This window comes from Zeus faber, assembly GCF_960531495.2.
Source record: "Zeus faber genome assembly, chromosome: 8".
Taxonomy (NCBI): domain Eukaryota; kingdom Metazoa; phylum Chordata; class Actinopteri; order Zeiformes; family Zeidae; genus Zeus; species Zeus faber.
Window position 1 is genome coordinate 12,197,556 of NC_137195.1, and position 13,120 is coordinate 12,210,675.

The window sequence follows — 13,120 nt, forward strand, 5'->3', positions numbered from 1 at the left end:
AAAAATTCTGTTATCAAAAGATCTGATTTCTGTTGTTCTACAGGCTGATATGTGTGGAGAACACACGGAAAAGAAGCCACCTCAAAACTAACATGTTATTACAGTACATTGTGCTATGACGAAATTAATTTCACTTGAATTGGTCCTAATTGAGATGCCACTACAAGGTCTGAGATACGCCGCCATGGACCCTTTTCCACTAGACAGACTGAAGTGGACCACAGATCTGAACCCGAGTGAGGGAGCACACACTTCTGTCCTCCCCCCCCCCCCCCCCCCCCCCAAAAAAAAAAAAAAAAAAAAAAATCAGGGCAATAACAAATAAAATAATAAAATAAAGAAAACTGAACATTTAATTTAGAGCGATGATGACACACCCACGTAGCACAAACATATTTACAAGCTCCAAAAAATAAAAGTAAAAGCACTTTTTTTTTCTTGATGTCCTAAAGCCCATAACCCCCTCCCCTGCACACAGCCCCTTCTCTTTTTTATCCAAAATAAAAATTGTACAAGTAAGAGTTATGAAAATATAGGTTATTCCAACACAGCTGTGTCACACACTGCACTCTGTCTCCTACTCTTCCATCTTCATTATCATCATCATCATCATCGTCATCGTCATCATCATCTCCTATCGCTTCAGTAAGGGTGTTGGGTGTTGCTGTTCCGTCCCGCTGGCCTGTCCCGTCCCGACCCTACCCCCCTCCCTGACCCAAGGGCGTGGCATGGAGTCTACGGATCACTACGTGGAGCTTTGGGGTCACAGCTCGTCGCGGTCCCTGCTCAGGATGGTGTAGCGTGATTCGCTCGGGGCGAGCTTCTGGAAGGAACTCTCCGGAGGGCTGCTGGCCACCTCCACTCCCATCTCCTCCTGGAGGGAAACGCACACAGGGTCAAACTTCCAACACACAGACAGACAGCTGTGGTTGTTACCTGAGATTAAAAAGTGTTCCTTGGCCTTTTTTTTTTTTTTTTTTTTAACTATTTTTAATGTTTTAATGTCAAATTTGAAGTAAAAAATCAAAAAAATCAGGAAATCAAAATGAGAGAAAAGGTAATTTATGGAAAGCTTCCATTACATTGTCAGCGCACAACAGTCCAACTCCAGACCAGAGCAGAATTCCCAGCAAAGTCTTCTGGATATCACGTTTCTGTTCACGTAGCAGATTTCCAGTGCCCCAGCGTGTGGGGTTCGCTCACCTGTCCCGGTGTGCTATCCGTGGGGTCAGGACCGTGGTGGAACTCTCGGTGTAGCTTCCCAGAGTGAAGGTCCACGACAAACTGTCTCAGCTTGCCAGGCACCCTGTGTTTGAAGCCCGGGACACGCACATTTTACCAGGAAGTATATATATCTATGTATATTTCTGTTCAACATAAAAATTTAACAGGTGTTTTAAATAGCTATTTATGACCGTTTTATACTGCCCCTAGATGGCTTTATTCATCTCTCTCATCAATTTACACTTAATATACGCCATTTTTCTCATTTACTATGAGCTATCAAAATGGAACGGCTTTGTTCCCCCAAGCGAACCAAACGCCAGGTTTCAAGACCTGGAGAAGACCAAGATCTTCAACTCGCTGGCAAGCACATGTTCGAGCGGGTTACCCACGGTTACCCGGCCAGGTGCAGGACTCTAACCATAACCTCAATCCAAACACACCAGGGCATATAATTAAGTTTTAAAACTGATTATTCAACAACCAATGTTGAAGTTAATGTATTGGTACTGGACTATCGACAACATTATTTGAATTTTTATTGATACCCAGCCCTATAACACACACACACACACACACACACACACACACACACACACACACACACACACACACACACACACACACACACACACACACACACACACACACACACACACACGATTTTATTGATCATCTGATGTCTGACAGCCATTTCCCTAATGCATTCCCACACAGAAAAGGGCAGCAATAACGACAGAGCGGGAGAACCACACAGCAAATCAGAATTAAGCATTGAAGTAAAACAATATCAATGTGGACAGCAATAAAAGACATTAGTCTTCTGGGAGGCGTCACGAAAACACATTAATCCACATTAACGCGATCCTGTGAAGTGTGCTTATTAATGACGGGAGGCTGTGAGCCCAGGTCCCATCACAAAAAAGAAAGGCCGGTCCGCCGCACGTGGTGGGTTTGAGGAGCACACAAAACAAGCGCCAAAGCATACACACACCCACCACACACAAAAGACGCACATGCAGGCACACCATACGTTGCACTAATGTAATTAGTAGCTGTGTGCCACATGTAGCGCTGGAGAGATAGTGATGTGATGCAATTAGGTTGTGGGCTGGTTGGTCCTCGGGGCTGTGTCTATCTGATCAAACACTGATTGTGGGGGAGGGGAGAATGGTGGGCGGGCAGAATAAATAGGATTAAATTAGATGAAACCGGATTAGTTTAGCACTAATTGCACGTGCCAAATCATGTCACATTAGCTCTGGTGTCCTGGCCCATTAATAAAGGGACAGATTTTAAAAGGTGTGACACTTCTCTTGTTTTCTGTGAGCCGGGTGCTGTGGCTGCGTGAGTGCGCAGGGGCTCTCACAGATTCTATATCTATGAATCTATATCTTTTTATGAAGAAAGTAAAAAGTGAAGTACTTACGCCAGGTCTTTGAAGTCAGGGAAGACATACATGTGTCTAAACGAGTCGATGGCGATGACGGGACAGTCAGCCGGGGTTTTCTGGATGTGCAGCAACGGGTGGCGGAACTTTTCGCAGTCTGCGTGCAGGAAGTTTATGGAGCCTGTGGAGGAGATCGCGGCGTTTTGAGAGCGGCACCTTCCCTTACACTGAAACCATATAGAACCAGGAGAGAGCACATCCCCATGTAGACAGAGCAATCACAATAACATGAACTGCACTCTCACACACAAACACACACAGACACACAAACACACACAGACACACACACACACACACACTGACCTTTCTCGCCGATGAGCTGGCGAGCCACCTCATGTTGGAACTTCTCTAAACTGTCTGCATCTTCCTTCACGTGGAACAGGATGAGGAATGGGATTCCCTCTTCAGTCAGCTCCTGGAGAACACACACACACAGGGTTAGGTGTGAGATGATAAACACACCATAGACCTCCAACTCCAGTTGTCCAATTGTCCTTTAATAACATGCTTTTCTACCCATTATGTATCACCCACATACCGCTATGATTGATATTCAATTCATTATATTCAATAGTCAATAAAATAGATGAAACTCATCCAAATAAAAAACTCCATGACTACTTCTTTATGCAATGCGTATTTTAAGGCTGACATTAGATGATAATTCTGTAGATTATTCTGATGATTACTAGGGATGTGCAAAAGTCTCTTTTGAAAATGGTAAATTTAATAGATGATACAATATAGTCCATTATAATTGAGAATTTTGCGATAGAAGTATTTGAGTCATCGTGACAGCCCTGGTTTATGGCTTTAAAAGTGAGCATAAAAACACACACGTTCGACACACCACAACATAAAAACACATTGTGCTTATGTTGAAAGTTGGACGTGTGACGGGTACAAACCTCTCCGTTCTCAAATGTGATCTCCCTGACGAGGGGGACACACTTGTCCTGGGACCAGGCGTAGGTCAGATCAAAGTTTGTGAGAGAACCAAGGTACACCATGTCGGGGACGGTCTCTCCCATGGGCTTGTAGATCACGTTGTCTCCACTGAACCTTTCCGACTCTGATACCGCTCTAGAGGATGGAGGAAAACATGCATCGGATAAGACACACTAATAGGATAAAAAGTATTTAAAAAATAATAAGTGTGTTTCAGTGACTTCTCGGGCATGTGCAGATCTGGTCCGCTCTCTCTGCCTCACCCAAAGGCAGACAGGAACATGCAGTCGTCCCGAAGGATGTTGGCGACCTTCTCAAATGAGTGGTAGTTGTCAGACTCCTTGTTTTCAAAGTAACCTATGATGTTTCGTTTGCTCCTCTGTCAAACCGGAGTCGGGGGGAGGGCATAGAGACAGTGAAAAAAATAAGTATAAATCTCAAAGTAATAACTTAAAGTAAAGTTAAAAAAAAAAAAAAAAAAAAATTATGTATAATTTTGTGCCTTTTCTACTCACATCCAAAGAATCAACCTCCTCCAAGGAGTTTATTTCTTTGATGGGGTCGACCTTCTGCTGTCGGATGAAGTCGGCAATGGCCGCCACTGACCTTTGACCCCTGTACTCTCGCTTCATCATCATTCCATTACGGAACAGCTTCAAAGTTGGGTACTTAGAGATCCGGTACCGCTGGGCTATGTCCGCTAAAGGGCAAATAAAAAGAAGAAAAAATAAAGAGAGAAAAGTTAAGTAACACCACTTTCCCACTGCACCAAAAACCCGGTAACACCCGCTAACATCGGGCATTTGTCATCAGTGGAAAAGTAAAGGTTTCAGTCCCGGACCAAATGACCCTGCAATAGACACAGGTTTTAATCGGCTCCACCTCAAACCTCAAATCCTCAAGTATTGATAACACACTTAGTATTCTACAAATTAGAATTTTTTTTTTTGATGAAAATCGGCCCCGATACGGAAAAATTTACTAAATGGGTTTTATTTCTAGAAAATAAATAACTAAATTAATTAATTAACCAAATAAATACAACACCAGTGGGCAACTAATGTAATCAGTGTATGCCAGAACACTGTGTAACACAGGTAACACTTATAACCGCGGCAACCCTATTTCATATCGCATTTAGAATCCAAAATCAAAATGATAAGTTATTGACTTTTTTCCACATGGGAGGCCGAAATGTTTTTGAGTGTGGGGATCGCACCACGGGGAGCACAGCGGAGAACCCCCACGCTCCCCGCCGGGCTCCGAGTCACTCCAGCATCGCCCCAAGCCAGTCCCTGCTCGCCGCCGCCGAAGGACCGGCAGCATGGAGTATCCATGCTTCTACTACTTCTACTGAACGACCTGATTCTTTTGAACAGCTCAAAAAGTTTCACAGTTTTATGTCGTTGTTTGTTTTAAAGTTGCTGTCCCCTCTACTGTTTTGTTCCCACACTGGAACCATCACACGCCCCTTTTCCAACGTGTTTGTGACGTTGAACGTGACGCAACGGAAAAAACTGCATTTCTCCTGGCAATGGAAAAGGTGTCTATCGCCTATTTTGGTGTGAAAACGGCGTAAGAGGAACAAGCAATGTTAACAAAACAAGAGGAAGGGTGGAGGGAAACCATGTGGATAAACCTCAGTCTTGAAACACTGCCTTCAGTCGGCTCTGATCTTCCACATGAAAGCGCCGCCGCCCACCCCCCCCCAAGAGTAAATATTCTCTTGGCATAAGGTGAATGAATCCGATTGTGTGTGTGTGTGTGTGTGTGTGTGTGTGTGTTTGGGGGGGCGAGTGTCAATCTCTCGGCAGGGTGTCTCTAAGCCTCCAGTCTTCACAGGCAGCAGTAGTTTTGTCATTAGTCTTCAAACAGTTTGCAGGTCATCAATAATTCTCTTTAATTTGCTTTATCTCAAAAGGCTGGTGGTTCATGTGTCTCCGCTTTGGTGTGCATCTACGTGCCTGTATGTGCATCAGTGTGGTAAAGCTTAGTGCGGGGTTATTTTAAGGCATTACTGTCACATTACATGACATTACTTGTGAACATTGTGATATATGGTGCAGGAAGTCTGTGTTAAAAGTGTAGGAATAAATCACAGCATTGGAATGGCATTGATAAAAAAATAACAATTATTATTAGGGGTCCATCCCTGATTGTTAATAAAATAACTAAATAAATACATACATTTACAAATAAAATAATAATAATAAATGTAGCTGCAGGCGGCAATACACAGAAATCACTTCATGTGGAAGTTCCCAACAACACGGTTCCATTGAAATGGACTGGACACTGCATGTCCCAGACATTTCATCAACTTTTTAAACCCATGGGACTTAAATAAAACGGACACCATTCAGACTGGTTGCTGTGGAGCTGAAAACGAACTCCATGTGTGAGGACACAAACACAGAATATGTTTTGGACTCCTACAGTTTGTGTGTTACGACTAGGGATGTAACGTATACTGCAGTATCAAGCAACAATGGTTCTGAACCGTCAGCCTTTTCCTGTAATACTTTGCCCATATAAATGTATAAATGTATGTTGCACAATTGAAGATCTTAGCTTTAATTCACTCTCACCTTATGTTGCCGCAGAGCGGTAGCAGAGGGCCATATGTTGTATTTCCCCAAGTGCCGCATTCCGCCATGTTTGTTTATGCTTGCGCCCAATGCGCGCGCAGCACCCAGTAGTTGTGCCTGGCAGAGTTCCAATGGCGGAACGCGGTGCTTGGCGAAATTACTCATTGGATGGATTACTACTAAATTTGGCTGTCTGTTGTTATTTTGCAAATAACTCGGATTCTGATCTGTAGCTGTAGCTTATTTCACCTCTTCTGTGAATTTGAGTGCCCCGACAAGCGCCTTTCCGTACTGCACCCCGCGTCAGAAGCTTAACTGTGTATTTTTATTTTTTTAATATAAACAATTTATTAATTGAATAATCAGAAAACAAAGGGAGTTGGGATTAATACCGTGAAATACCGTAAATAATACCAAAATACCGCGGTAATTTGGTAGATACCGTACTGTACTGTGCAATTTCATACTGTTTCATCCCTAGTTACGACTAAATTAAATTAAATTAAATTTAGTCATTTAGCAGACGCTTTTATCCAAAGCGACTTACAATTGTTCAAACACCGACGGACGCAGCCATCAGGAGCAATTAGGGGTTAATTGTCTTGCTCAAGGACACTACAGCACCAGCTCTACCGCCTGAGCTACCACCCCCTTACTACCTACCTAGCTACCACGACTAGCTCGAATGCTGAAAAATAAGGAGGGACATGGCACCGGGTAAGATGCGAATAGAATGCATTTGTTTACAAAAATGGAAACAAAAAGCCCCGCTGATGTCAAGCAGGTAAGGTGATAGACACACCCACACTCACACAAACACGCAATTTATAGAAATAAAACCCATTTAGTTAATTTTATCATATAAACGCCCATGTTCAAATAAAAATAATTCTAATTTATAGAATACTAAGCGTGTTAATACCTAGTCGGACGCTACAAAACTAAAAGTAAATGTGGCTGCTTTTTGCGCACGCAGCAGAGTCTGTGGAGTCAGATTTCACTTATCACGGGAGGAGAGAAAGAGGGCTCTAGAACGCCTGAGGTCTAGATCAGCACCTGTCTCCCTCGCCATGCATAATCTCTGTGTGTAATTTGCGGCCACGATCTCTGTCTGCTGCTTGTCCCTGTTCCTCTCAACAACACATTGAGTTTTTATTTTAGATGTATTTTATTTCACTCAGTTTTGTTTTACTCCGAAAGAAAAAAAAGCAGCACCTTGCAGAAGGAGGACACTCCTCTCCCACACTGTGTAAAATGTCCGGTGTTACCGGTGACACCGGTGTAGTAACAAGTTTAATTAGTGGGAAAAATTCCTCACTGTGGCATTCCTAGTTCGTAGCCGCAGCCTGCACATACATAGCAAATTGGATACTGATGTGTGTCTTACTCCACAAACTGATCTCGCTCCACCACCGGAGGTTTTAGAACCTTGGCGTGTGGGTAATACACGAACGTTGATCTACATTCAGGTCAAATTTAATCTTTAACCTTTTCTAATGAAAAAAGGTTAAAGATTGTCTGTAGCTCCAGTGATTTTCGTGTTCCAGGCACTTTTAACCCCGAAAAATGCCAAGGCGAAAAATAATAATAACCCCAAATAATAATAGGACTAATAAATATAGCGGCAGGCAGCAATAAATGGGGTCCTTTTAGTCATGTTTTGTACATATTACAGTTTACAAAATTTTTTGTTACAAAGACTTTTGCTACATTTCCTACATTGCGGTGAATTTTAGTGCACGTGAATCACAAACTAATGAGCCAACAACTGCATAGTACAATGTACTGTTATGAACCTCAAATCAAAGGTATCATTAAGGAGGGAGACGACAAATGGACAAACGTTTAACCAATATTTATTGGTTAAACAATAGTTAAATAAATTAAATAAATAATAAATAACGAATGTACTTATAAAATAGAACATTTGGTTTCGTAATCAGTTCAGCAGTGGTGGGTGCAGGGACAGGGATGGACTGGGACTAAAACTATGGCCCTTTTTACCCAAACCAGTTCACCACAACCGGCCCGCGGATACTCCACCACCACCGCCACATTGACGCACTAACAAACACACCAGCCCTTGATACCACCAATTATAAACATAATGGGTGGATACTCTAGGCTACTGTAACACTAAAACAGGAGATATTTTACGGTTTGTTGCCAGCAGGCCACCACTGTGAGGATACCATGATAGATTCAGGCAGTGTGAGTCAGTGTTTCATGGATGTCTATATTTGAACAAGTTGTATAATCTTTTTCAACACAGGAAATGTATCAGATAAAACATATCGACATCATTTACAAATATTCGAGTTCCCATGGAATGTAGAATAAGTTTGTGTTGTCGCTCGTCTTTATATCAGCACTGCAGATACTCCTCACTTAATGACCGAGTTCCGTTCCTAGCACCAGGTCGTTAAGCGAATTGGTTGATAAGCTAGGACCCGTGTTATTTCATGGTAAGGGGGCGTGGCCATTGCGAACGCTAGTGTAGTGAATACTGACAGACTGCGGGAACGAGGCTGAGAACGGTGATGAGATTAGATGTATACAGTGTATATATAATGTATATAGTATATAATGGGTGATGCGCGGTGTTATGCTTGACGCTGAAAAGCCGCGCTGCAGCACGCATGCCGCGGTATTGTACGCAGCACACAATACCGACTGGTCAGAGAGCTGGTCATAAGTCCAAACGGTCATTAAACAGGTAGGTCGTTAAGTGAGGAGTACCTGTACTACTAAAACGAGTTACAATTTTCTGGCTTTCCATTGAATGCAGCATCGGCTCCAGCTGTCTGTCATCTTGATCGAGCGCTAATCTTGTGCGAAGCAACCACTACACATTGTTGCGATGACATTTCGCTGCATATATGCATGTGTGTGACAAATAATCTCTTGAATCAATGGAATCTACACCACACACCTCGCCGGATGCTAATGCCCTCCCAGAGACGCAACCTGCACATTTAGAAATTTGATGATGATGATGATGATGATGATGTCACAAAGAACGCCGCTCTACAAACTAAACACGATACGCCGATGTTGTGCAACCTCCGGACGTTTTGCAACAGTTCAGTAACTCTGAGGGTTGTTCGCCAAAGCCACGTTTCGATTTGACTTTTGATTTTAAGGTCACGACTCAATTTAAACATATGCATTTTTTTCAGCACTGAAGGCTATGCCATTGTTAGACTATCGAGTCTTGATTTGTAAAGAAAAACACTTGTTTCTCAATAAGTAACTTTTATTTCAATTATAACAAAACTATGAGAATATTTAAACAACAAACATAAACAGTTAAGATCTTTAGAAAAACTAGACTTTAGAATAATAAACAATAAGTTACTTATTACACTACTTGAAGTTATTCACCAAAATAAGTGCAGAAAAACAGATACTACTTTCTTTACTCTCACGCTTGTGCGGCTGCATGTCCGCCATATTGGAGTGGTGGAGATCTGCTAGTGCCAGGTAGGGATGCAGCTATTCCTCATTAGTCCCATTCAAATTTGCATGCTTTATTATTTTTAACATTCAATTATACTAAAAATTGTAATGCTCAAATTTAGTACTGGGGGAGTAAGAATAAAGCTCAAGAATAAAAAGACCTGTCTCCGTAGAGACTGGATGTGTTTCAGTTTCTCGCCTTTGCAGCTGGGCGCCACGGTTCGGACTTGCCATTTTTTCAAGTGTTTTTTTTTCTTCCTGAAAACAAATAATTTAAAAAGTATTTGTACCAAATAAATATTCATAAAAATCCACTATCGTGCTTTATTTGAATTCGGCTCCACCCCTACTTTATGGCAATGTAACTGATTCCATTCACACACACACACAGCCGTACAGGCATTTTCCCAGCAATGATACTAGGTCGAGAGAGGGGAAATTTACGGAGCGACTTTTACAGAACATTGACACCTGCCCCTTTTCCCACATGACGCCAGTACGGAACATTGCCAGTGGATTTACAGCTTTCAGTGCAATTGGGAAGGGGGCTTTTAAGTCAAACACGGACACAACAACAACAACAACATGTAACAAGGAAATGCAAAACTCACAATGTTGGTCACAGTCGACACGAGCAAAGACCACCTGCGTGGCATCAGGGTACTCCTCCCTCACTACATTAGAGGCTTCCTCAAAGATAGGGTGGAGCATCTGACTGAACCTACACCTGTTTGAGGAAACAGAGAGACAAAACACGTGCCAGTGAAGAGTGCTTGACTTCCTTGAACAAATATTTTTTTAGTTTGTTGGCCAAAGAACCTGTACTGCAAACATAGTTGTTGAAGCAACTGCAACTGCAAACAACTTTGAGCATGGTTTAACATATTGTAAAAAATGATCAATGGTCAACTGATATTTTATTATTTAATTTAATTAAAAGCATGTTTTAGTAAAAAAGGCTAATGGTAGATAGCTGTCAAAAACTATTTTTTAAAAGGTGATGCACAATTGTTACTGAAAATTAATGAATTAAATACATTAAATTACAGAAGAAATCAAAGATCTGAGACATATTCATAATGTTGGAGCAGAGGTTTACTTACCAGTCTGCATAAAAATTCACTAATGCCACCCCTGCATTATCTGCAAATGCAAACAAAAAGGATATACTTATTTTTATTACAATTAAGTCATATTTTACGATCATAAGTAATGAATACTTAAGACTAGGAATTCATGATTAATATTAGTTTTAATGTTTTATGATGAAACATTGATCACATGGTTTTATTTATGTAAAATGTGACCAAGTAGAAAATGACACAAAATTATTTGGGAACATTCAAGGAGTAAAGCTAAACTTGCGATGACTTACTGAGGATATCATCAATGTTGCCAGTGTCAAGACTGGTGATCTCTGTGTTCCCAGGAGTAGAGAGGCCCATCACCTGCAGAAATAGAGATTGACTTGTATTTCCCAGGCAAGATCCTGGCCCTAACTATCGCACATCGTAATATTTCAGCATGCAAAACCCTTTCTGGGATAGAGTTTCTGGCCTATGGTTCTATGTTCATAATGACAAAGATCAGTGTGTTACAAAAAAGTGTTGTTGTTCAAGATAATGGTGAGTCAGCAACCAATGTGACTGATAAAAGAAGAGTGAGCCATTCAGCATGTGTACAATGAAACAATGAATCAAATAGATGGCACCAGCCTTCAGTATATTAGGGTGAACATTTCAATTGACAGAGGAAGTTGCAAATCGACATAACCTCAGTGGTAAATGTTCAAATAAAGAAACAAGATTGGAACATGTAGGCAATATTCTATCCACCTTTGTTTTCCTCAGTTATTTAATAAATACCACTGATATCTACGGGAGGACATGTACCAGAGGTACGACAGGTTGGGAAGAATGTGACAAAACACCTCGATTGGGTCTGCAATGGAAGGTATTCTATGTCCAAGGCCAAGAGACGCCTGCGGTTAGGAGCAAAACCTTGGCCAGTAAGATAACAAAGGGCCTAAATTGTCTGCTGCTTAACACACAGTTTCATCACCCACCCTGTCTTGTCCTGCAATTATTAAGCTTCAAAAACATTTTCTTGGCACTTCTGCCAATAGGATCTGTGCTCTGCTGACTTCCTTCTCAAACAGGATGTATTTGTTATCTTATCTAAGAACACCTTTTTGTGTAAATGGTGTGAATAACCTACATCGTGGGTATTCACACTGTATAATTGTAAAACACATACGAGGGGCTTACAACAAAGATTCTAAACATACAAACTTACAGACTGCCATTTAGAGTAGAAGCCAAACATACAATGTATGGGTTCTACAGTACACGGTCACCTTACTGTCAAAGACATTGTCACATCCGTCCCTTTAAGCACTGAGGTGCTCAAACATAATGCCTGTTGCCTATTGGTTGCCTTTGCTAGAGAAGCCAGTTAAGCATAACAACAATACAAACAAAACCCCACAATTAAAGTATTTGAGTGTATCAATTGACAACCTGATGCATCACGATTTAAGATTGTTATTCGCCACATGCAGTCAGTAGATGAATATGTGCGTGCGCCTGTGTGTACAGTAGTGCAACAGGGTATGTTTGCACAGGGTTCGACTGGGAATACTCTACACAGTTGGGAGGGGTGTATTAATAAGCGCAATGATGCCGATTTAGTTTGTATAGACATATAAAGTTTACATGTTAAAGAACAGATGAACAGATGAATTTGTGTCAAGGCGAATAGTGTATAGGTGTGAATCAGTTCTTGTGGATCCCCGGCCATGTTACAGTTTATTGCTTGTTCTACTGATGTGACTCTATTGACTGTCTTTGTTAGGAAACTGACAAATTAAAGTTTTCATCTTAGGCCTGAACTAAGGACAACCACAAGTTGCGCTGTCCACTTCCGTGTTATCGGCCAATCAGAATGAGCCACAACAGAGGAATGCACCAACCGGCTCACATCAGTACAGATGCACGGAATCCATCTGACATTTACATAATGAAGCGGAATGCGGAATAAACTCATATTGGCAACACGAATCACAAATAAACCACATAAGCCATTTTACCCGTCCAAAGCCCTGACCAAAACAGCTAACTGTGTTAGCTAGCAGCTATCGAAGAGCTAATTAGCTGGACGCTACTTGGCTAATGTTAACTGGGCTAGCTAACCCAGCCATTGCAACACTGGTGCGGTTCCCAAAGGCGAAACACGGGCGCTTACCAGCAGTATAATCGTGAATGAGCGGGTGTCGAGATGGGGCAACGTTGGTAACAGTTTCATTGTATAACGGAGGTTACGGTGTTTCTATGTCTTCCCAGTCTCTCTCGACGCCGCTCTTCACGCTGCGGGCGGAAACGGACGGCGAGCCGATCTCACGGTGACAACGGAACCGCGAGCGGCACGTCCGGGTATTCGCTATGCATTGTGG

General features: G+C 41.9%; 1 protein-coding gene across 1 annotated transcript; it reads right to left on the bottom strand.

Moving 5' to 3' along the window:
- Positions 1-428: 428 nt before the first annotated feature.
- Positions 429-13,044, bottom strand: erp44 (endoplasmic reticulum protein 44). The gene is made up of 11 exons (XM_080005784.1): positions 12,913-13,044; positions 11,045-11,117; positions 10,773-10,812; positions 10,281-10,396; positions 4,138-4,322; positions 3,886-4,001; positions 3,583-3,757; positions 2,978-3,089; positions 2,654-2,795; positions 1,204-1,306; positions 429-874 (listed from the first exon to the last, which is right to left on the bottom strand). The coding sequence occupies exons 1-11, from the start codon at positions 12,970-12,972 to the stop codon at positions 764-766; spliced, it is 1,233 nt and encodes a 410-aa protein (XP_079861910.1). The 5' UTR covers positions 12,973-13,044; the 3' UTR covers positions 429-763.
- Between the last annotated feature and the right edge of the window lie 76 nt (positions 13,045-13,120).

Coding starts and splice junctions, on each gene's coding strand:
- erp44 (XM_080005784.1), bottom strand. CDS start 12,972: ATGAAACTGTTACCAACGTTGCCCCATCTCGACACCCGCTCATTCACG. Junction 11,118..12,912: donor CATTCACGATTATACTGCTG/GTAAGCGCCCGT, acceptor CTATTTCTGCAG/GTGATGGGCCTCTCTACTCC. Junction 1,307..2,653: donor CCTGACTTCAAAGACCTGGC/GTAAGTACTTCA, acceptor CTTCAAACACAG/GGTGCCTGGCAAGCTGAGAC.